General features: G+C 39.4%; 2 protein-coding genes across 5 annotated transcripts in view; both read left to right on the top strand.

Annotated features, from left to right (window-relative positions):
* The first annotated feature begins 302 nt into the window (after window positions 1-302).
* Window positions 303-25,298, top strand: part of Hmt-1 (ABC transporter ATP-binding protein/permease Hmt-1) — a 284,462-nt gene continuing 259,466 nt past the window's right edge. For 2 of the 4 annotated variants that reach the window (XR_011393767.1, XM_070098647.1), the window contains exons 1-2: window positions 336-419; window positions 18,319-18,523. The gene's annotated coding sequence lies outside the window, so the exon portion shown is untranslated. Of the gene's footprint in view, window positions 420-18,318; window positions 18,524-18,640; window positions 18,703-25,298 lie in introns of those variants that run through there. The other 2 variants (XM_070098648.1, XM_070098649.1) reach the window with 2 other exon arrangements.
* Window positions 2,834-5,659, top strand: LOC128698159 (piggyBac transposable element-derived protein 2-like). The gene is made up of 2 exons (XM_053790258.2): window positions 2,834-3,337; window positions 3,602-5,659. The coding sequence occupies exons 1-2, from the start codon at window positions 3,332-3,334 to the stop codon at window positions 5,468-5,470; spliced, it is 1,875 nt and encodes a 624-aa protein (XP_053646233.2). The 5' UTR covers window positions 2,834-3,331; the 3' UTR covers window positions 5,471-5,659.

Here is a 25,298-nt window from a genome sequence, read left to right as displayed (position 1 = left end):
CAAAGTCAAGAGAAGTTTGTAATAATTTAAGCATATGGGAGTCCCAAGCCGCTTATAACGTTTTCCAAATTTGTCTAGCAGTTGACTTAAGTTCTCTCAATTTGAGGTTATCATAATATTTATGCTATCCCGTATGCTAACTTTTCCTGCCTTTCGTTTTAGTTGACTCATAAGTTTAGAAAAACAAGAGATGTATTGTAACTATAAGATTATCACTAAAAATTCCTGGACAGTCTCAGGTTCAGTCTCTGTATCTTATCTTAACATTTGGACTTGGGTTCAATAAACTTAACCTCCTTTCCTGATTAACCTTCTTTTGCTTAGTCTTTCTCCAAGCAGGTGACATTAGCTACGTATTTATATATACAGTGTCAGAATAATGCGCTCTCTATGACACCTATCACTCTTCCTTCATTGATGTGAGTTGGCTAATTTGTACTATTAATTTGGACATTCTCCCGGGACTGAGTTGTGCCGCCTGAGTGTTTTGTTTGATATGTTTAATATGCACCCCATACCCATCCTGTGGGCGGTAGTCAAAAGATTACAGATCACCACCCATCTAGAAACCCATCAGTTACACAACCCAGGGCAACATGGGTTTAGAACAGGTCGCTCCTGTCTGTCTCAGCTACTGGATCACTACGACAAGGTCCTAAATGCACTAGAAGACAAAAAGAATGCAGATGTAATATATACAGACTTTGCAAAAGCCTTCGACAAGTGTGACCATGGCGTAATAGCGCACAAAATGCGCGCTAAAGGAATAACAGGAAAAGTCGGTCGATGGATCTATAATTTCCTCACTAACAGAACACAGAGAGTAGTCGTCAACAGAGTAAAGTCCGAGGCAGCTACGGTGAAAAGCTCTGTTCCACAAGGCACAGTACTAGCTCCCATCTTGTTCCTCATCCTCATATCCGACATAGACAAGGATGTCAGGCACAGCACCGTGTCTTCCTTTGCAGATGACACCCGAATCTGCATGACAGTGTCTTCCATTGCAGACACTGCAAGGCTCCAGGCGGACATCAACCAAATCTTTCAGTGGGCTGCAGAAAACAATATGAAGTTCAACGATGAGAAATTTCAATTACTCAGATATGGTAAACATGAGGAAATTAAATCTTCATCAGAGTACAAAACAAATTCTGGCCACGAAATAGAGCGAAACACCAACGTCAAAGACCTGGGAGTGATTATGTCGGAGGATCTCACCTTCAAGGACCATAACATTGTATCAATCGCATCTGCTAGAAAAATGACAGGATGGATAATGAGAACCTTCAAAACTAGGGAGGCCAAGCCCATGATGACACTCTTCAGGTCACTTGTTCTATCTAGGCTGGAATATTGCTGCACTCTAACAGCACCTTTCAAGGCAGGTGAAATTGCCGACCTAGAAAATGTACAGAGAACTTTCACGGCGCGCATAACGGAGATAAAACACCTCAATTACTGGGAGCGCTTGAGGTTTCTAAACCTGTATTCCCTGGAACGCAGGAGGGAGAGATACATGATTATATACACCTGGAAAATCCTAGAGGGACTAGTACCGAACTTGCACACGAAAATCACTCACTACGAAAGCAAAAGACTTGGCAGACGATGCACCATCCCCCCAATGAAAAGCAGGGGTGTCACTAGCACGTTAAGAGACCATACAATAAGTGTCAGGGGCCCGAGACTGTTCAACTGCCTCCCAGCACACATAAGAGGGATTACCAACAGACCCCTGGCAGTCTTCAAGCTGGCACTGGACAAGCACCTAAAGTCAGTTCCTGATCAGCCGGGCTGTGGCTCGTACGTTGGTTTGCGTGCAGCCAGCAGCAACAGCCTGGTTGATCAGGCGCTGATCCACCAGGAGGCCTGGTCACAGACCGAGCCGCGGGGGCGTTGACCCCCGAAACTCTCTCCAGGTAAACTCCAGGTACATAATTGGTCCAGGGACTGGACTCCAAAGTTTTGATAGCTGAGCAAGTTACAGAGGTAATGAACTCACAATTTACAAAGGTAATGAACTTGTGGAAAATTGCATTTATCTGAATGTATCATTATATACATAACAGTAAATGAAAAGATAATTATTATTTATCAGTTAAACATGTAGGAATTTGGGACACCTAGGTCGCAAAAAATGTCCCCCTTCAATACCTACCACTGTCATATCCACAAGTTGCTCTGGACCTATTAATTACCAATGAAATATGTATAACCAGGAATACTGGTAAATATATAAATTTTGTGGACTGTATATTAAAAATGGTTATATATATACACAATTACATAACAGAAGGAAAATATATCTTAATATCACTCACCAATTTGACTGGAGATTAATGTGTATCATACTCAGAAAACCTCACTCTAACTAAATCTATGAAAATAATACTGGCCAGAATTACACACAAATCTAGAGAGCTTATCTGAGGTTCCTGGAGAGGTCTTGTCCAGTCGCCTGATATCTCAAGCTATGCAGGAATGCATATCCACCAATTCCGTCTCCTATTTGAGAGGTGTCAACCCAGTTTTAACCTCTAGAGCACGAAAAATTCTTCTCATTACTAATGTCTGTTACTCCATTCAAAAAACACAAAATGGCGACTCTCGTCTGCGCAGACGCAGGCTTTCCGTTTTCTATGACTTAAATATTATTAAATACAGTATGGCCATCTATTTACATATAAATACTGAATTTCTGGAAAATATATACAGTATTTTCCACACTGCGGCTGGCCGGAGTTCGTTGCTTAACGATTCAAATTACTCATTTAGGAGACGATTCCAGCCAGTTCTGGCTTGAGTGGCTGTTCTCCTATGATTTCATCTTCCGGCATCACTTGGTCTGCGTTATCTTCCACATCACTTGTGTCACTTTCCCTCAGATTTTCATTTACGTTTGATTGAACACCTAACTCCAAGGGAATCAATTTATTAATTGTGCGTAAACTTTCCTGGCCATGACAGAACACTTTGACATTCCTGACAACACCTTGTGCATCTGGGTACAATGTCAATACTTTGCCCAGAGGCCACAATGTTCGTTGTTGTTCAGTGTCAACCCTTTACCGGGCAGGACCGAGTGTACTCGGTCCTCAAAACGTGGTTTTTTGCGCACGTCCTCCGACTCCCCCAGCGCATCTAGGTTCCCATTCTCTATTTCTGACCAATCACAGACCTTCCCTGAGTCGCCCCAGCTGAGCGGTGATGGCGGCTGCCCGATTCCCATTGGTCGAGAGAGCAGAATGTAAACACTTCTACCTTGCCGGCGCAAAAACTCGTGTTTCTCGGTTGAGTGCTCCTTATATACTGAAGCATTTCACCCAATACAATGTCGGTAAGTACTGATTTGTGTGTCTAGTGTGTAAATGAATAGTTTAGCCATATTTTGATATATATATGAAGGCGTTGTGAAGCATATTATGAGTGCACCATGCAAATGAAAAAAGTGCAACAAAATAGGACCAAGTACAGTCGTTCCTGCCCTTTTAGGTGCAGTTTTCAAGTTTCGGTATATAAATATTTCCATAAAATTTGGTAGTGTATATATGAATTCAGTAATGGTCTGGGTGTGTACAGAATGTTTTTATTGTCCTTCCAGATCAATAAGAAATTGTTCTACGGTGAGTCCTCCAAGGATAAGTCGAAATTTGTCTGTGTTTGGGATGATAGTGACTCAGATCAAGACTCAGATGACCTGGATTTCCTGGATAGTGAGGATGAATTCTTGCCACCAGATGCAGAGGTGTCAACAGATGAGGAGGAGGAAGCTGGGCCACCACCAAAAAAACAAAAATTGAACAAGAGGAAGAAACGTATTACTATGGAGGAATACCCTGATGAAGAAGTGCTTCAAGATGATCTTGCTTCTCAAGGAGACACCAAATGGAAGAATGAGGACATCCACACTGACCCTTTGCCTAAATATCAACATATAAAGCCTGTTGAAGTTAGGTGTGCATATGATTATTTTACAGACTTTTTTACTCAAGACATGATAGACAACATTACATTTCAAACTAATTTGTATGCCAGGCAAAAAGACATACATACTACTTTTCAAACAGATTCTGAGGAAATGACTAGGTTTATAGGTATTCTGTTGCATATGGGTTACACTGTACAGCCATCCATTGAGGACTATTGGAGAAGTGCAAGTAGGATAACTCAAGTTGCAGAAGTCATGGGATCAAAGAGGTTTAGGTTGCTGAGGCGTACCATTAATTTCAATGATAACACACAAAAGAAGGATAATGACAGATTCTACAAAATAAGGCCTCTTTACAATGGACTAACTAAAGCTTGCTTGAAAGTTCCAGCTACACCCAAGCAGTCTGTTGATGAAGTTATGGATGCTTTCAAGGGTAAAACAGCTGGAAACCTAAGGCAATACATCAAAAACAAACCAGACAAGTGGGGTTTCAAACTCTTCTGTCGTGCCAGTGAAGATGGAATCATACATGATATACTGATGTATCAAGGTAACCCAACTTTTGAGAACCATCACATAAAGCTGTCAAATGAAGAAAGTAACCTCCCAATGAGTTCCAGGATTGTTCTTGTACTTGCAGCATCTCTTGACCAAAGAAAAACATCAGCAGTCTATGCTGATAATTTCTTTTCAAGTCTACCTTTGGTCAAGGTACTGAGAGACAAGTATAACTGCAGGTACACTGGAACAATACGTGATAATAGATGTGGTAAGCCACAACTGATGCCTGTGAAAGAAATGCAAAAGAGTAATGTGGCCAGGGGCTATTTTGATTTCCAAAGCAATGATGATATCCTTCTTGTAAGATGGAAGGACAACAAAGTTGTGACTCTAGTCACAAATGATGTCGGAGTTTATCATTTGGGTCTTATTGAAAGATATGACAAGGCATCAAAGAAGAAAGACCACTTTGAGTGCCCAGGCATCATCAAGAACTACAACGCAAACATGGGAGGTATCGACAAAAGTAACATGTTGGTCCATCTTTACAAAACGCCAATGAAATCAAAGCGTTGGTACATGCGGCTCTTTGCTTATGTTTTGGATGTTGCTGTTGTGAATGCATGGCTTCTTTACTGTCGTGATTGTAGGTCACTAAACATGCCATGCACACCACTGAAGCTATTCAGGCTTGAGATCTCTGTCACTGCAAGATCCAAAGGACAAAAGGTCAACCGCACCAGCATGAGACGAAGTCGAGATTCACCCAGTACTTCTTTGGTTGACAGTAATGACGATTTGTCAAACGTGGAATACCCATCTGCATTTCAGTACCAACGTGCAGAAAGGCCAGATGACAGTGTGAGGCTGGATAAACAGCTAGGTCACTGGCCAGTGCTAGGTAAGCTGCTTTCATGCAAGTTTTGCAGCAAAAAGAATAATCATGTCACATCCTCATTTTGCTGTGCCATATGTAAAGTAAATCTGTGCATAAAGAAGGATAGAAATTGTTTCATGAAGTTTCATTTGCAAAATTAGTGATGTGAAATGATTGTTCTTTCTCAGGGAACTCAGGAATATTTCATTTGTAAGTTGCATCCCATTGCAATGTGTCATTGTTGATAAGTAGTTCCTATTTCTATTTTTTTACTGGTTACAAATTGTTCAGAAACAAGTTCCATTTATGTTTTTTATATTGTCTACTTGTATAATAAATTTAAAAAATATTTATTTCGTTTTTTTACAACAATTGCAACATTGCAACATTCAAAAATGGTATACCCCAAACGGGCAGGACCGAATATACTCGGTCTTCGAATATCTGCAATTGCGCGAGATGTTACTTTCACAACTCTGTTTGGATGGTCTCAGTGACCTTACATTGAGTGGCTCTATCCCCTCATAGGAAATCACTTTCAAATTCACACTTTAGACTGCCTTGCCCCTCAAAGGGATTTATTATTAACACAATGTCACCTGGTTGAATGGTCTGTCGATTTACTGCCTCTGTCGCACCATAAAAGTGTTCACATAGTGTAAGAAGATATTCCTTACGCCACACATTAGACCAATGATCAATTACTTTATTTAACATTTTAAATTTATCACACAACACTGCCGCATCATTGTAATCTTCATCACTTTCTTCCGGATTATCTCTATAGACAGGGGCAGCTTCCAATTTCCTTCCACATATTAGGTGAGAAGGTGTTAATACATCTGCATCAGGTGTATCACTCATGTACGAGAGAGGCCTATTATTTATACGATTTTCTGCCTCCACTAACACTGCACGGAATTCTTCCAAATTAATTCTCTTCCGGTGTAGTACTTTGCGAAGACACCTCTTCACTGTGCCCCCCCCCCCCTGCCAAGGGGCTCTAGGAGTAATAAATTTCCAGGTACACCCTCGCTGGGTTAACAGAGATTGAACATCGTTACTATTATTTAATTCTATCAAGTGTTGAGCACCTGCTACAAAATTTGTGGCATTATCATCAACCTTGGACAGGATCTCCTAGCTGCAAATTTTCGAAACAGCTGTATAAACTGTTCTGCAGACAAGTCCTGTGCCACTTCTAAATGAACTGCCCTAGTAGCAGTACAGGTGAACAAACAAACATACACTTTCAGTGGAACACCATTTGACGTACCTGTTAAAATTATTGGACCACTATAGTCTACACCTGTTACATCAAATGGTTTCACTAATTGTACATGCTCCTTTGGCAATGGTGGAAGACCTGGGTACATATAGGATCTGGCATCCACACGGCGACATATTACACAAGATTTAATCACCATTTTTACACTTTGCCGTCCTTGTGGAATCCAGAAAGTTTCCCTAATACAATTTAAGGTATCTTGTACCCCATCATGCATTACATTTTTATGGGCATTTAGAACAATCAAATTTGTTAGATGATGAGTTTTGGGCAGTAAGATAGGGTGTTTAGCATAATCACCCAATTCAGCATTTTGTAACCTACCTCTGCACCTAATTACACTGTTCAAATTCAAATTCAAATTCAAAGTTTATTCTCTATAAGGATTACAATGCTGAGTTTACAGAAATTTGGTTATTGTGTGGTTTACATGCAGTAAAATTGTGATTACAGAGTGTACCACTAGAACGCTTAGCATGGCTATTCATTTCGGGCAGACTTAGTTTTATTCTTAATTGTAAAATATTACAAATTATGAGGTAAGTTGGTATTATGGCTAAGTGACTAAATACTAGTTTGTAAGTTTAGCAAAGTGAATGTTTTTGTTTGGGCACTGTACATAGTTTCAGTATTGGAGTATCACAGGATTCATTATTTTAAGATTGAGATTAATATTTCTGTTTATGGTCAAATGAGTCAGTGAGTGTAAGTGTGAACCACCAGGTGGTATTCGTGTAGTTAGTTGACGGGGTGTATCAGGGAGATAAGATGTTTTCTAATGGTAGTTTTGAAGGTGATGAATGTGTCTGCAGTTCTAGAGTTCTCAGGTAGGGTATTCCAGATTTTAGGGCCTTTGACATACATTGAATTTTTGTAAAGGTTTAGTCGGACACGGGGAATGTCGTAGAGATGTTTGTGTCTGGTGTTATGCCTGTGAGTTCTGTCACAACTATCAAGAAAGCGTTTTAGGTCAAGGTTGATATTAGAGTTTAAGGCCCTGTAGATGTAGATTGCACAGTAGTAAGTGTGGATGTACTGAACTGGGAGTAAGTTTAGGTCTATGAAGAGTGGGGGTGTGTGTTGCCAGGGATGGGATTTAGTGATTATTCTTACTGCAGCTTTTTGTTGGGTTATTATTGGCTTTAGGTGTGTTGCTGCAGTTGATCCCCAAGCACAAATAGCCTAGTTGTTGTATGGATAAATAAGTGAGTGGTATAGTGTGAGAAGGGCATTTTGCGGCATGTAGTATCGTATCTTGGAGAGGATCCCAACCGTTTTGGATACTTTTTTGGTTATATGCTGGATATGGGTGCTGAAATTCAGGTTGTTGTCAAGGTATAAGCCTAGGAATTTGCCCCCACTATTTCTGGTAATTAGAGTGTTGTCAATCTTAATGTTAATTTGTGCATCTCCTGCTCTGCTATCAAACATAATATAGTAGGTTTTGTCAGTGTTAAGCATAAGTTTATTGGCTGTCATCCAAGTCGATATTTTAATCAGCTCCTCATTCACAATGGTGTTGAGGGTGGCAAGATTAGGGTGAGAGATGACATAAGTCGTGTCATCAGCAAAGAGAATGGGTTTCAGGTGTTGGGATACGTTTGGAAGATCATTGATGTATATGAGGAAGAGCAGGGGACCAAGGACACTTCCCTGCGGAACTCCAGTATCAAGTGGCCGTGTTGGTGATGCTGTGTCTTTAATGGTGACGTACTGATACCTATTAGTAATGTAAGATTTGAAATAAGCAAACGCATGGCCTCTTATACTGTAATGATCAAGTTTGTGGAGTAGGATGTCGTGGTCTACTGTGTCAAAAGCTTCTCTTAGGTCAATAAAAATTCCTAGTGGATATTCCTTATTTTCCAATGCTGTGTAAAGCAGATCTAGCATTTTTATGATTGCATCATTAGTGCTTTTATTTTTCCTGAATCCAAATTGGCAGGGGTTGAGTATGTTTTGAGCCGTTATAAATGAATACAGTCTCCTGTGCACGAGTTTCTCAAAGATTTTGGATAGCAATGGTAAGTTAGATATTGGCCTATAGTTGTTTAAGTCTGTAGGGTCACAACCTTTATGTATTGGTGTAACCCTTGCCATCTTGAGTAGTTTCGGGAAGGTGCTAGTCTCTAGTGACTTGTTAAAAAGTAATGAAATTGCATGCGAAAGGACATGGGCCGCTCGCTTGTACAGTAATGGTGGGACATGAGACAGATTCCCAGAGTTATTTTTAAGTGACTTTATAATCTCAATGACTTCTGTGGGCTCAGTTGGTGCAAGATAGAAGGAATTAGGGAAATTCCCATCTAGGTAGTCCCCGGCATGGGCATTGGTATGTGGGATTTTACTGGCGAGATTAGATCCTATGTTTGAGAAGAAGTCGTTTATCTTGTTAGCTGTGTCAGTGGGATGTAGTGGTGTTTCATTAGGTTTAGTTAGAACAATATTCTTGGTTTTTCTAAATACAGCCCCAATTTCTGTATTATAGAACCTTTCACAATTTTTCTTTCCATCATCAATTTAATCTCATTTCCATAGATTTCCTCCAGTACTCTCTTTATCCAATATTCAAGAGGATGTGAAAATTTATATGAAATATTCATCTTGTTTAGAAATTTAAACACCAATTTAGTTACATTGTTTAGTTTGGGTAAAGAAGAATACCTATTTATATCAATGGCTAAGGAAGGACAAACTATTGGAGCGGTGGTCACAGTAATTTCAACAGGAGCAATATACGCCTTTTGTACAGGCCAATTAGCTTTATTTACCAACCAGCTTGGTCCTTTAAACCATGATACAGCATTTACAAATTTAGCATAAGGTAAACCTCGAGACAAGAAATCAGCTTGATTCTCCACACCAGGTATATGATTAAATGTTAACATATGCTGACCCAAACTATTATACTTCTCTTGTATCTGATTAATTTCAGCTACTCTGTTTTGTACGTACACAGTTTTACTGTTTCCATTACGAATCCATTGTAAGGATACCTCATTATCAGACCAAATTACAGTGTCGCTAATATCTCCTGCAAAATATTTCTTATATAATTAGCTAATTTGACACCTACATAAATGGCTGTTAATTCCAACTGAGGCAAGGTACGTGATTTAATTGGAGACACTTTAGCCTTAGACATAACAAGAGAAATAACACTATTACATTGAAGGTAAGCAACTGCTCCATATGCCAATTTTGAAGCATCACAAAAAATGTGGAGTACATTTTTCCCATTTGGATTGACCACCTGGTGTGGGAACTCCAACATTGGAATTTTCTCATAATCACCAATTAATTCATCCCACCTGTTAATGAATTCCTCAGGTAGAATTTCGTAATACAAATATTAAGTGGATCATACACCCACACTAGCGCGTGCGCGCACACATACACACATGAGGGCTCACGCACGGACATGTGCACACGAGCGTACAAATATATGAGTTGTGCCGCCTGAGTGGCTAGTTTATTGTGCAATTCAAGGTCATCCTGTGACCTGTAGGACAAAAAGCAGGAAAACAGAGGTCACAATAAGTGTTTATTAGACCCCCACCTGAGTATTGTTACATCAATAGAACGAAATACATATTAGTAATTTGACTTTTTTACAGTTACTTCATATAATTAATGTACATGATACAGCATGAAATACAATCTAAAAGAAACACATCATTTAAGCACTAAAGAACATCGGTCATAATTGAGCTGCACTCTCCTCCGAATGTATATGTATGTATGTGTGGAAATTTATTTGGTCCCTAAAGTTTCACAGGACAGATCCGGCATGGCCGTAATGGAACAGCTGAGCTGGGTGGCCCTTAAACCCACCCAAACAAAAAGCATTCTCCCCGAACAGAAAGAAAAACTGTCCCCATGATAGCTGGGGGAGTAGTGATAATGAATACCAGTATACACTATGAACCGCCAGGGAAGCTGAACCAGGTAGGGAGTGACGAACACTCGGCCACCTTGGGAAAACACTTTTACAGGGTACGTAAAGAGGGAGATAGATTGCCTTTAAATCCAGGGAACCTCGTATCAGTGGGACGAAAGGCTACCAGGGCATGTGGGCCACTGGGTGGGAAAGTACGGAGCTGCTCAGTCAAGGCTAGACATACGAAAGACGTTAAAGTTAAAGGAAAGGGTGCTAAGACCACCGGAACCAACAAGTTTACAACCCCAGAGGTCCACGCAGGGGAAACTGGATGGTTGAAGTTACCTGGAGTTTACCTGGAGTTTACCTGGAGAGAGTTTCGGGGGTCAATGCCCCCGCGGCCCGGTCTGTGACCAGGCCTCCTGGTGGATCAGCGCCTGATCAACCAGGCTGTTGCTGCTGGCTGCACGCAAACCAACGTACGAGCCACAGCCCGGCTGATCAGGAACTGACTTTAGGTGCTTGTCCAGTGCCAGCTTGAAGACTGCCAGGGGTCTGTTGGTAATCCCCCTTATGTGTGCTGGGAGGCAGTTGAACAGTCTCGGGCCCCTGACACTTATTGTATGGTCTCTTAACGTGCTAGTGACACCCCTGCTTTTCATTGGGGGGATGGTGCATCGTCTGCCAAGTCTTTTGCTTTCGTAGTGAGTGATTTTCGTGTGCAAGTTCGGTACTAGTCCCTCTAGGATTTTCCAGGTGTATATAATCATGTATCTCTCCCTCCTGCGTTCCAGGGAATACAGGTTTAGAAACCTCAAGCGCTCCCAGTAATTGAGGTGTTTTATCTCCGTTATGCGCGCCGTGAAAGTTCTCTGTACATTTTCTAGGTCGGCAATTTCACCTGCCTTGAAAGGTGCTGTTAGAGTGCAGCAATATTCCAGCCTAGATAGAACAAGTGACCTGAAGAGTGTCATCATGGGCTTGGCCTCCCTAGTTTTGAAGGTTCTCATTATCCATCCTGTCATTTTTCTAGCAGATGCGATTGATACAATGTTATGGTCCTTGAAGGTGAGATCCTCCGACATAATCACTCCCAGGTCTTTGACGTTGGTGTTTCGCTCTATTTTGTGGCCAAATTTGTTTTGTACTCTGATGAAGATTTAATTTCCTCATGTTTACCATATCTGAGTAATTGAAATTTCTCATCGTTGAACTTCATATTGTTTTCTGCAGCCCACTGAAAGATTTGGTTGATGTCCGCCTGGAGCCTTGCAGTGTCTGCAATGGAAGACACTGTCATGCAGATTCGGGTGTCATCTGCAAAGGAAGACACGGTGCTGTGGCTGACATCCTTGTCTATGTCGGATATGAGGATGAGGAACAAGATGGGAGCTAGTACTGTGCCTTGTGGAACAGAGCTTTTCACCGTAGCTGCCTCGGACTTTACTCTGTTGACGACTACTCTCTGTGTTCTGTTAGTGAGGAAATTATAGATCCATCGACCGACTTTTTCTGTTATTCCTTTAGCGCGCATTTTGTGCGCTATTACGCCATGGTCACACTTGTCGAAGGCTTTTGCAAAGTCTGTATATATTACATCTGCATTCTTTTTGTCTTCTAGTGCATTTAGGACCTTGTCGTAGTGATCCAGTAGTTGAGACAGACAGGAGCGACCTGTTCTAAACCCATGTTGCCCTGGGTTGTGTAACTGATGGGTTTCTAGATGGGTGGTGATCTTGCTTCTTAGGACCCTTTCAAAGATTTTTATGATATGGGATGTTAGTGCTATTGGTCTGTAGTTCTTTGCTGTTGCTTTACTGCCCCCTTTGTGGAGTGGGGCTATGTCTGTTGTTTTCAGTAACTGAGGGACGACCCCCGTGTCCATGCTCCCTCTCCATAGGATGGAAAAGGCTCGTGATAGGGGCTTCTTGCAGTTCTTGATGAACACAGAGTTCCATGAGTCTGGCCCTGGGGTAGAGTGCATGGGCATGTCATTTATCGCCTGTTCGAAGTCATTTGGCGTCAGGATAACATCGGATAGGCTTGTGTTAATCAAATTTTGTGGCTCTCTCAAAAAAAATTCATTTTGATCTTCGACTCTCAGTCTGGTTAGCGGCTTGCTAAAAACTGAGTCATATTGGGACTTGAGTAGCTCACTCATTTCCTTGCTGTCATCCAGATCCGGCATGGCCGTAATGGAACGGCTGAGCTGGGTGGCCCTTAAGCCCACCTAAACAAAAAGCGTTCTCCCCGAACATAAACACATTTCTCTCCCCGAGTTGGCGTGGATGGTAGGCATTTATTTATAGATTTACCCTTCAGGGAAGGAGTAGGTAGTTTTACTGTTAGTATATTAATATTAGGTTTACTAAGGCAACTGTAGATAATAATAATGTAGACCTAAGACCTTAACATAGGTAGTAATAGGCCGATAATGTAGGCAAACACTAGGTTAAGTTAGCTAGGGAGAACTGGCAGCCCTAGCTTGAATGACGAGGCGCGGGTCTCAAAGACACAATAGCATCGTTCTTAAGACAGACACCAACTGGACAAGACATGCCGTGATCAGCAGACGGCGCCCCCCACGTGTCTTCACATTCGAGACCTGGGGAAATCTGGTAGAGGCACCTTGATGTACCATAGATGACCTCCTTCGTCAGGCCCATACAGTAAGACAAGACCTCCACTTTATCTCGTAGATTTCTGGCCAGTGTCTGGGAAGATTGTGAGTGAGTTGATCTGTAGGCCCTTTGTGCAGCTGGCAGAGCATGCCCAGTAAGTACCAGCGTCTCTCGTCAGTCTGGAAGCTAGTGTCCGTGTCCTCATAGTTATACTAGGGGATACACACCCTCTTGGATATAGGAATTTCTGAGGTGCAGGCAGGTCACTAATAACGATTGAATATTGCAGGAATTAAGGCTCCCGGTTGCACGTGGTTTCTGAGGGGAAGTCCAAAGGGGCTAAGGCTAAGCTTAGGGAAGTTGAAGATCAGGATATATGCTGCAACACCAAGTAAGTTAGTCCTTTATACGTGCATGCAGGCGAGTTTCTTGCAACATCAATCATTTGTGAAAATCTGTCCTATAAGCCACTTGTGAGGCTGAGGTACCCACCTCAGAGCTCGGTGTCAACAGAGTTTGCCAGGGTAGGCGACTCACTTGGAGGCAGTCCACACAAATTTTCACAGTATATATATATATATATATATATATATATATATATATATATATATATATATATATATATATATATATATATATATATATATATATATATATAATATATTATAGTTCAATCAGTATCATTTTTGAATTGACTAGATGAATGAACTATTATAAAGGAGACTCCAGCCCAATTATGACTAATTTTTTTTAGTGGTAAACCGGGAGGTAGAGCTCGGTACAGCTCATGTCATGGTGGCCCTTATTAACAGCCTTCGTCGAGTATGGACGTCTCGCTTTAATAATAATAATAATAATAATAATAATAATAATAATAATAATAAAAATAATAATAATATCTTTTTTTACTACAAGTACAAGTACAAGGTATACAGGTCTAGCTGACATCAATGACATACTACTATATAGAAAGTCCCTTTTTATGCTCGGCATTTCGGGCAAATTAGTTAAGTTTTGTCCCAGGATGCGACCCACACCAGTCGATTAACACCCAGATACACATTTTAAACTGATGTGTGAACAGGGACAGGAGGTGTCTTATGGAAACACGTCCCTAATGTTTTCCAGCCGTACCGGAGGAGATTCGAACTCCGGACCTCAGTGTGTGAGCTAGCGATCGGGCTACGGGACGCTTGTCTTCATCTAGTTTGCTCGCCGGGCACATTACAGGAGAGACACTTGTCATCGGCTTAATTTTAACGAGCTCTATTTTTGCACCCTAGGGATAATTCTTTAACGGTTTTGTTGGGAAGCCGGTTATTGAACTCGGGTTGGAATCTGGCTCTGCTGGGGCTTGGCAAAGTGGTCCACCTGATCTAATTGGGAAATTCTAGTTCCTGGTAAAAAAATTAAATGTTGGGGTGGTAGGGGAAGTGGAATATTCAAATGGTTTCAGGAAGAAATCCAAATATTCTTCCTTAAGGCCATAGTGCAATTACTAGTGAGAGACTGGTGCTATTTTTAATTTGTATTTTTATATTATTAAATTAAACCTATTGTACTATAGCTCATTCTAGCTCAAAACATAGACTCCACAAAAGTCATTATTAGACCTTAGTGCAATTACAAATGAGAGTCTTGTTCTATTTTTAATTTGTATTTTTATATTACTAGTTTATACCTAGTTGTACTTTAGTTCATTCCAGCACAACACATAGACAACATCAACTTCATTATGTGTAGAAGTGACTATACTCTACATGACCAAAATACTCTAGCTATATACTTGTCCAAACTTCCTACCAATACAGATATCAGTACTAGAACTCAACACACAACTCAGGATATAAATAACCATAATTTAAACCTAGAAGATGATTGATCACGTTGACCCTGATCTAAACCTCCATAATCTGACACCCAATCAAAACCTATTGGAAAGTAACTGCCTTTATTACACAACATCACAAGCCAGCACTATCCTAAACAATGCTAAAAGTCTATCAGTACTTAACTACAACATCAGGTCCTTAAGCAAACACTATGATGACCTCCTAGCACTCCTTGAATCACTAAAGACACCCTTCTACTGCATTATTCTTACTGAGACCTGGCTTAAGCAGGACACAATAGATATCTACCCTCTACCAGGATACACAACAATTCACAACTGCAGACCAAACCAAGTTGGGGGTGGTATTGCAATCTATTACTCTAACCAATTATCTTGTATTAGCACCACTTGCTTTAGTGATGAATATGGGGAATACATTTTTGCTAATTTTACTGTAAAAACCCTTAAGACGCCTATAACAATCGGTGCCATTTACCGGATACCTCACACAAACATCCCAAATTTCAGTGAGAAATTAAAGTCACTAATAACAAACAGACAAATGAATAAGCACCACCTTCTCTTAGCTGGAGACTTCAACATCAACCTTGGCTTACTAGATGATCAGCCTATAACTGATTTCATCAACAATATGAACAACACACTTCTCATACCAACAATAACTAAACCAACCAGGCTCACTGAGACAAGTGCAACCATAATAGACCACATATGGACCAATATACTAGCCCCCCTTAAATCAGGGATAATCACAGATAGCACTACAGACCACTACCCTACCTTCCTCCTGACAAACATTAGTAAACCACCACTTGAATACAACAAAGTCTCATTTAGACTCCATGACGAGGCCTCAGTAAGGAAGTTCACAGCTGACCTAGAGACTGTTGACTGGCCTACAGAATTCTCCAAGGCCAATGGTATTGATGACTGGACAGACATTTTTCTTAACAAATTACTTAGACTATACAACAAACATTGTCCTATAAAAACAAAACAGATCACAAACAAACGGCTTGGTTGCCCATGGCTAACCAGCACCATTCTGAAATCCATTGACAAGAAACACTAATATGAAAAGCAATATAGACAAGGCTTAATACACAAAGATATTCTTATACACTATTCATCAGCTCTCACCAAAGTAATAAAGAAAGCCAAACAACTATACTACTCCAGTAGATTCACAGACACTAGAGGAGATATAAAAAAGACCTGGAAAACACTCTCTCAGATTCTAGGGACCCACAAACTGAGAAAAACCAAGAATATTGTCCTAACTAAACCTAATGAAGTACCACTACATCCCACTAACACAGCTAACAAGATAAACGACTTCTTCTCAACCATAGGATCTAATCTCGCCAGTAAAATCCCACATACCAATGCCCATGCCGGGGACTACCTAGATGGGAATTTCCCTAATTCCTTCTATCTTGCACCAACTGAGCCCACGGAAGTCACCGAGATTATAAAGTCACTTAAAAATAACTCAGGGAATCTGTCTCATGTCCCACCATTACTGTACAAGCGAGCGGCCCATGTCCTTTCGCATGCTATTTCATTACTCTTTAACAAGTCACTAGAGACTAGCACCTTCCCGAAACTACTCACGATGGCAAGGGTTACACCAATACATAAAGGTGGTGACCCTACAGACTTAAACAACTATAGGCCAATATCTAACTTACCATTGCTATCCAAAATCTTTGAGAAACTCGTGCACAGGAGACTGTATTCATTTATAACGGCTCAAAACATACTCAACCCCTGCCAATTTGGATTCAGGAAAAATAAAAGCACTAATGATGCAATCATAAAAATGCTAGATCTGCTTTACACAGCATTGGAAAATAAGGAATATCCACTAGGAATTTTTATTGACCTAAGAAAAGCTTTTGACACAGTAGACCACGACATCCTACTCCACAAACTTGATCATTACGGTATAAGAGGCCATGCGTTTGCTTATTTCAAATCTTACATTACTAATAGGTATCAGTATGTCACCATTAAAGACACAGCATCAGGAACACGACCACTTGATACTGGAGTTCCGCAGGGAAGTGTCCTTTGTCCCCTGCTCTTCCTCATTTACATCAATGACCTTCCAAACGTATCCCAACACCTGAAGCCCATTCTCTTTGCTGACGACACGACTTATGTCATCTCTCACCCTAATCTTGCCACCCTCAACACCACTGTGAATGAGGAGCTGATCCAAATATCGACTTGGATGACAGCCAATAAACTTACGCTTAACACTGACAAAACCTACTATATTATGTTTGGTAGCAGAGCAGGAGATGCACAAATTAACATTAAGATTGACAACACTCTAATTACCAGAAATAATGGGGGCAAATTCCTAGGCTTATACCTTGACAACAACCTGAATTTCAGCACCCATATCCAGCATATAACCAAAAAAGTATCCAAAACGGTTGGGATCCTCTCCAAGATACGATACTACGTGGCGCAAAATGCCCTTCTCACACTATACCACTCACTTATTTATCCATACCTCACCTATGCTATTTGTGCTTGGGGATCAACTGCAGCAACACACCTAAAGCCAATAATAACCCAACAAAAAGCTGCAGTAAGAATAATCACTAAATCCCATCCCTGGCAACACACCCCCCCAGTCTTCATAGACCTAAACTTACTCCCTGTTCAGTACATCCACACTTACTACTGTGCAATCTACATTTACAGGGCCTTAAACTCTAATATCAACCTTGACCTAAAACGCTTTCTTGATAGTTGTGACAGAACCCACAGGCATAACACCAGACACAAACATCTCTACGATATTCCCCGTGTCCGACTAAACCTTTACAAAAATTCAATGTATGTCAAAGGCCCTAAAATCTGGAATACCCTACCTGAGAACTCTAGAACTGCAGACACATTCATCACCTTCAAAACTACCATTAGAAAACATCTTATCTCCCTGATACACCCTGTCAACTAACTACACGAATACCACCTGGTGGTTCACACTTACACTCACTGACTCATTTGACCATAAACAGAAATATTAATCTCAATCTTAAAATAATGAATCCTGTGATACTCCAATACTGAAACTATGTACTGTGCCAAAACAAAAGCATTTACATTGCTAAACTCACAAACTAGTATTTAGTCACTTAGCCATAATACCAACTTACCTCATAATTTGTAATATTTTACAATTAAGAATAAAACTAAGTCTGCCCGAAGTGCCTAGCCATGCTAAGCGTTCTAGTGGTACACTCTGTAATCACTATTTTACTACATGTAAACCACACAATAACCAAATTTCTGTAAACTCAGCATTGTAATCCTTATAGAGAATAAACTTTGAATTTGAATTCTAGCCACTTCTCCGAGGCTATGGGTCCCACAATTTGCACCAGAGGTGGACTCCATCTTTACAAAAGAACTCTTGTTCCCTTTTCTTCCATCACCGTACATCGGGAAGCCGGTCTCGATACTGCGTAAGCTGTCAATGGCCCTGATAAACCCAACAAGAACAAGAAGAAATCTTCGCTCATAGAGTGTTCATCATATTAATAGTAGCAGGTAATCACTTGACAGCATTAAAGTGTAATATATGTAAACATAAAGAGACTGCTTGTTTGTGTGTATGTATATAGGAATATAAACAAAAAAATATAAAAAAAAATACCAATGAAAAGTGTTTTCGTGTCACAGCAAATAGACGCCGCCACCATGACGCTGCTAGACTCGTTCCAAGAAATGTCAGCTACTCATCCCTTCCTCTGTTTATACTTAATAACTTTCCACTTTCCATATTTCCCTGTCGCTGTATTACCTCTATGGTTTAACTACTTAAATGATTATAATTAAGTGGCTCGTGACTTTGGTTGCGCCTTCAGCTCGCACACTGAGGGTCCAGGAGCTATCCCCGGCACGGGTGAAACGTTGGGTATAAGTGACGCTGGTGCGGGGCTCTTGATTTAGGGAATTGGATTTGTGCTCCGGTTCCCTGAATTGAGCCTGAATGCCTTCCATCCCCCCCCCCCCACGTGCGTTGTGTAATCTTAGGGGTTTAGCGCGCCCCATGATTATAATAATAATAATAATCACCTAGCAGTCAGTAGGTACCTGGGTGGTGCGCATCCTGGGAGAAAAGTTTAATTTAGGCTGCCCAAAATGTTCTACATATTCAGGGGCTTTATAATGTATCTTATGTAATGCCATCTTGGTCTGTATCAGTTGAATCATGTACTTTATAGAAATGATGATGATATGATTATGATGTGATTATGATAAGATTATGATATTATATGATTATGGTATAATATGATATATGATTATATTATATTATCCTGTCTACCATCTTACTAGCATATTATAACCAAGTCATTGCCATTTTTATTTTTATCATTTTTTTTTATTATTTTTCTTTTGCTACCTTAACTTGTGTATTTTATCCTGTCAATTTAAATCTAGTTATACTCTAATTCTTGTAAACAACTTATATAAGACCTTAGTGCAATTACAATTGAGAGTCTTGTGCCTTTTTTATATTATTAGATTAAACACAGTTGTACTATAGTCAATACCAAATTCATTATATTAGACCATAGTGCAATTACTAGTGAGAGACTGGTGCTATTTTTAATTTGTATTTTTATATTATTAGATTAAATCTAGTTGTACTATAGCTCATTCTAGCTCAAAACATAGACTCCACAAAAGTCATTATATTAGACCTTAGTGCAATTACAAGTGAGAGTCTTGTTCTATTTTAAATTTGTATTTTTATATTACTAGTTTATACCTAGTTGTACTTTAGTTCATTCCAGCACAACACATAGACAACATCAACTTCATTATGTGTAGTAGTGACTATACTCTATATGACCAAAATACTCTAGCTATATACTGTACTTATCCAAACTTCCCACCACTACAGATATCAGTACTAGAACTCAACACACAACTCAGGATATAAATAACCATAATTTAAACCTAGAAGATGATTGATCACATTGACCCTGATCTAAACCTCCATAATCTGACACCCAATCAAAACCTATTGGAAAGTAACTGCATTTATTACACAGCAACACAAGCCAGCACTATCCTAAACAATGCTAAAAGTCTATCAATACTTAACTACAACATCAGGTCCTTAAGCAAACACTATGATGACCTCCTGGCACTCCTTGAATCACTAAAGACACCCTTCTCCTGCATTATTCTTACTGAGACCTGGCTTAAGCAGGACACAATAGCTATCTACCCTCTACAAGGATACACAGCAATTCACAACTGCAGACCAAACCAAGTTGGGGGTGGTATTGCAATCTATTACTCTAACCAATTATCTTGTATTAGCACCACTTGCTTTAGTGATGAATATGGGGAATACATTTTTGCTAATTTTACTGTAAAAAACCTTAAGACACTTATAACAATTGGTGCCATTTACCGGATACCTCACACAAACATCCCAAATTTCAGTGAGAAATTAAAGTCACTAATAACAAACAGACAAATGAATAAGCACCACCTTCTCTTAGCTGGAGACTTTAACATCAACCTTGGCTTACTAGATGATCAGCCTGTAACTGATTTCATCAACAATATGAACAACACACTTCTCATACCAACAATCACTAAACCAACCAGGCTCACTGAGACAAGTGCAACCATAATAGACCACATATGGACCAATATACTAGCCCCCCTTAAATCAGGGATAATCACAGATAGCACTACAGACCACTACCCTACCTTCCTCCTGACAAACATTAGTAAACCACCACTTGAATCCAACAAAGTCTCATTTAGACTCCATGACGAGGCCTCAATAAGGAAGTTCACAGCTGACCTAGAGATTGTTGACTGGCCTCCAGAATTCTCCAAGGCCAATGGTATTGATGACTGAACAGACATTTTTCTTAGCAAATTACTTAGAGTATACAACAAACATTGTCCTATAAAAACGAAACAGATCACAAACAAACGGCTTGGTTACCCATGGCTAACCAGTACCATTCTGAAATCCATTGACAAGAAACACCAATATGAAAAGCAATATAGACAGGGCTTAATACACAAAGATATTCTTAAACACTATTCATCAGTTCTCACCAAAGTAATAAAGAAAGCCAAACAACTATACTACTGCATTAGATTCACAGACACTATAGGAGATATAAAAAAGACCTGGAAAACACTCTCTCAGATTCTAGGGACCCACAAACTGAAAAAAACCAAGAATATTGTCCTAATTAAACCTAATAAAACACCACTACATCCCACTGACACAGCTAACAAGATAAACGACTTCTCAACCATAGGATCTAATCTCGCCAATAAAATCCCACATACCAATGCCCATGCCGGGGTCTACCTAGATGGGAATTTTCCAAATTCCTTCTATCTTGCACCAACTGAGCCCTCAGAAGTCACCGAGATTATAAAGTCACTTAAAAACAACTCAGGGAATCTGTCTAATGTCCCACCATTACTGTACAAGCGAGCGGCCCATATCCTTTCGCATGCTATTTCATTACTTTTTAACAAGTCACTAGAAACTAGCACCTTCCCGAAACTACTCAAGATGGCAAGGGTTACACCAATACATAAAGGTGGTGACCCTACAGACTTAAACAACTATAGGCCAATATCAAACTTACCATTGCTATCCAAAATCTTTGAGAAACTCGTTCACAGGAGACTATATTCATTTATAACAACACAAAACATACTCAACCCCTGCCAATTTGGATTCAGGAAAAATAAAAGCACTAATGATGCAATCATAAAAATGCTAGATCTGCTTTACACAGCATTGGAAAATAAGGAATATCCACTAGGAATTTTTATTGACCTTAGAAAAGCTTTTGACACAGTAGACCACGGCATCCTACTCCACAAACTTGACCATTACGGTATAAGAGGCCATGCGCTTGCTTATTTCAAATCTTACCTTACTAATAGGTATCAGTATGTCACCATTAAAGACACAGCATCAACAACACGGCCACTTGATACTGGAGTTCCGCAGGGAAGTGTCCTTCATCCCCTGCTCTTCCTCATATACATCAATGATCTTCCAAACGTATCCCAACACCTGAAACCCATTCTCTTTGCTGACGACATGACTTATGTCATCTCTCACTCTAATCTTGCCACCCTCAACACCATTGTTAACGAGGAGCTGATCAAAATATCGACTTGGATGACAGCCAATAAACTTACACTTAACACTGACAAAACCTACTATATTATGTTTGGTAGCAGAGCAGGAGATGCACAAATTAACATTAAGATCGACAACACTCTAATTACCAGACATAATGAGGGCAAATTCCTAGGCCTATACCTTGACAACAACCTGAATTTCAGCACCCATATCCAACACATAACCAAAAAAGTATCCAAAACGGTTGGGATCCTCTCCAAGATACGATACTACGTGCCGCAAAATGCCCTTCTCACACTATACCACTCACTTATTTATCCATACCTCACCTATGCTATTTGTGCTTGGGGATCAACTGCAGCAACACACCTAAAGCCAATAATAACCCAACAAAAAGCTGCAGTAAGAATAATCACTAAATCCCATCCCTGGCAACACCCCCCCCCCCCACTCTTCATAGATCTAAACTTACTCCCTGTTCAGTACATCCACACTTACTACTGTGCAATCTACATCTACCGGACCTTAAACTCCAATATGAACCTTGACCTAAAATGCTTTCTTGATAGTTGTGACAGAACCCACAGGCATACCACCAAACACAAACATCTCTATGACATTCCCCATGTCCGACTAAACTTTTACAAAAATTCAATGTATGTCAAAGGCCCTAAAATCTGGAACACCCTACCAGAGAACTCTAGAACTGCAGACACATTCATCACCTTCAAAACTACCATTAGAAAACATCTTATCTCCCTGATACACCCCATCAACTAACTACACGAATACCACCTGGTGGTTCACACTTACACTCACTCACCCATTTGACCATAAACAGAAATATTAATCTCAATCTTAAAATAATGAATCCTGTGATACTTCAATACTGAAACTATGTACTGTGCCAAAACAAAAGCATTCACATTGCTAAACTCACAAACTAGTATTTAGTCACTTAGCCATAATACCAACTTACCTCATAATTTGTAATATTTTAAAATAAAGAATTAAACTAAGTCTGCCCGAAATGCCTAGCCATGCTAGGTGTTCTAGTGGTACACTCTGTAATCATTATTTAACTACATGTAAACCACACAACAACCAAATTCTGTAAATTCAACATTGTAATCTTTATAGAGAATAAACTTTGAATTTGAATTTGAATTATGATATATATGATATGATTATGATATATTTGATATGATTATGATATATATAATATGATATATATGATATGATTATGATATATTTGATATGATTATGATATATATAATATGATATATATGATATGATTATGATATATGATTATGATATGATTATATATGATGTATTTTTATTATTATTATATTCCTTGACAGATTTCATCAGTAAAACATAGTTTAACTTCTACAATAATGAGTGGGTTTTACAGTAGAGATAGTATTATATGGTGCAAATGATAACAACCAAACCTAACAAACCTAAAATAATCTTAAGTAAATTGACATTACTCAGCCCAATGTCTTTATTTATGTCTGCTGTGTCTTTGTTGTGATTAGCCAAGACACAATACTAAACAGTGATTGGCTCTGACATGTTGCTGTCGGCAAAACAGTATTTTTTTCGGTATTGTATCCCAAAATAACAATGTGTGTAATAAATTACTTTATTCCATGGTGTAGATAGCTTGTACAGCTTGTAAAACATGAAATGTGTGACTAACATTGAGAACCGCCCTTTACTTTCAACCATAACTACTTAATTATATACATAATATATATATGGTATATATACTTACAACAGAAGCAAGTACAACTGTTAAACTCTTTTGAGTTATCCTAGATTAAATTCAGCATAATTTACTGGCTATAGTTCCTGACTGATACTGCTGAAACTGGAGCATTAGTTTACATTTTAGAACTCAAACTTCTCACCAGCCTTAACAGGACACATGACCATAACAGAAGACACAGATCTCTTTTTGATGTACCCTGTGTCCATATCACACTGTGTAAAAACTCTATGCACATAAAGGGCCCCAAAATTTGGAATTCATTACCAGAAAATACTAAAGTAACCCAGTCTGAAAATCAATTTAAGACTCTTCTCAAAAGCCACTTAATCACCCTAGACTAAATGCTCAATACTCAATATTCCCATAATATAATTTCAATATTTACTTTTGAACCTATTGTCCATTATCGACAGTAATATAATTGAATCATGTTTCACGAAAATCATTTTTGAAAATATGAATCGGGCATCGTAAGGGGGAGGGGAGGTGGGGGGGCACCCTGGGTGACAACATTTAGGGGGTGACACCATAGAGCCTCTAAAGAAGGTAACACTAATGACCAAAACCATGCTGCAGCAACCTAAGAGAAAAATCCTTCGTTTCTGTATAGCCTATTATAGGATTACGGAACACAAATAGGCCTATATAGGGAAAATCATTGATTTTGATGATGTGATAAATGATTTTGCAGGATTGAAGGCAAGGAAATGAAATATCAGATTCTTTGAGATGTTACCTGTACTCAAGGTTAAATCAGAACTAGTGTTTTTCTTTATTTTTCAAGTTTTTTTTTTTTTTCATTGTTGAAGATGAATAAATGTAGGATCTGTTGCTTGTACTCAAAGTGGTATTTGAGTTTGTGTTTCTTCAATATTACTACGATTATTTATTTTATCATTAATACAGTTCGGTTTATAGCCTTTAAACATTCTCATTGCTAAACATTAGTCACTGGTCATGCAGCAGTGATGTAACTGGAGTTTACTACCCCTATCCCCCCGCCCTTGGATTTCATGGGGGGTGACACCAAAGATTCTGCCCCGGGTAACACCAACCCTAGCAATGCCACTGATATGAATATGTCCTTTGGTTTATATAAATTAGATTCACTTATAATTAATAGAACTACTGTACAACTATGATAAATTTCTTTAGTGTTAAGTAGTCAGTAAGCCAATAAATTAAGTCAGCCCATAATGCCTAGGCATAATAGAGGCTCTCTTTGCATTGCAACCCATTATTGTAAATACATAGTCTCAGTGTACTATTTGCAAAGAAATAAATAAATTTGAATTTGAACTCTTAAAAATATCTACTTAGGTCACAACTAACAAACAGTACTGACAAGGTTTTCTGTGTAATGTTTGGATATGAAGCAAAGAATTTTCTTTTTAACA

This window comes from Cherax quadricarinatus, chromosome 63 (assembly GCF_038502225.1).
Source record: "Cherax quadricarinatus isolate ZL_2023a chromosome 63, ASM3850222v1, whole genome shotgun sequence".
NCBI lineage: Eukaryota > Metazoa > Arthropoda > Malacostraca > Decapoda > Parastacidae > Cherax > Cherax quadricarinatus.
This window is presented reverse-complemented; position numbering and strand designations above follow the sequence as displayed.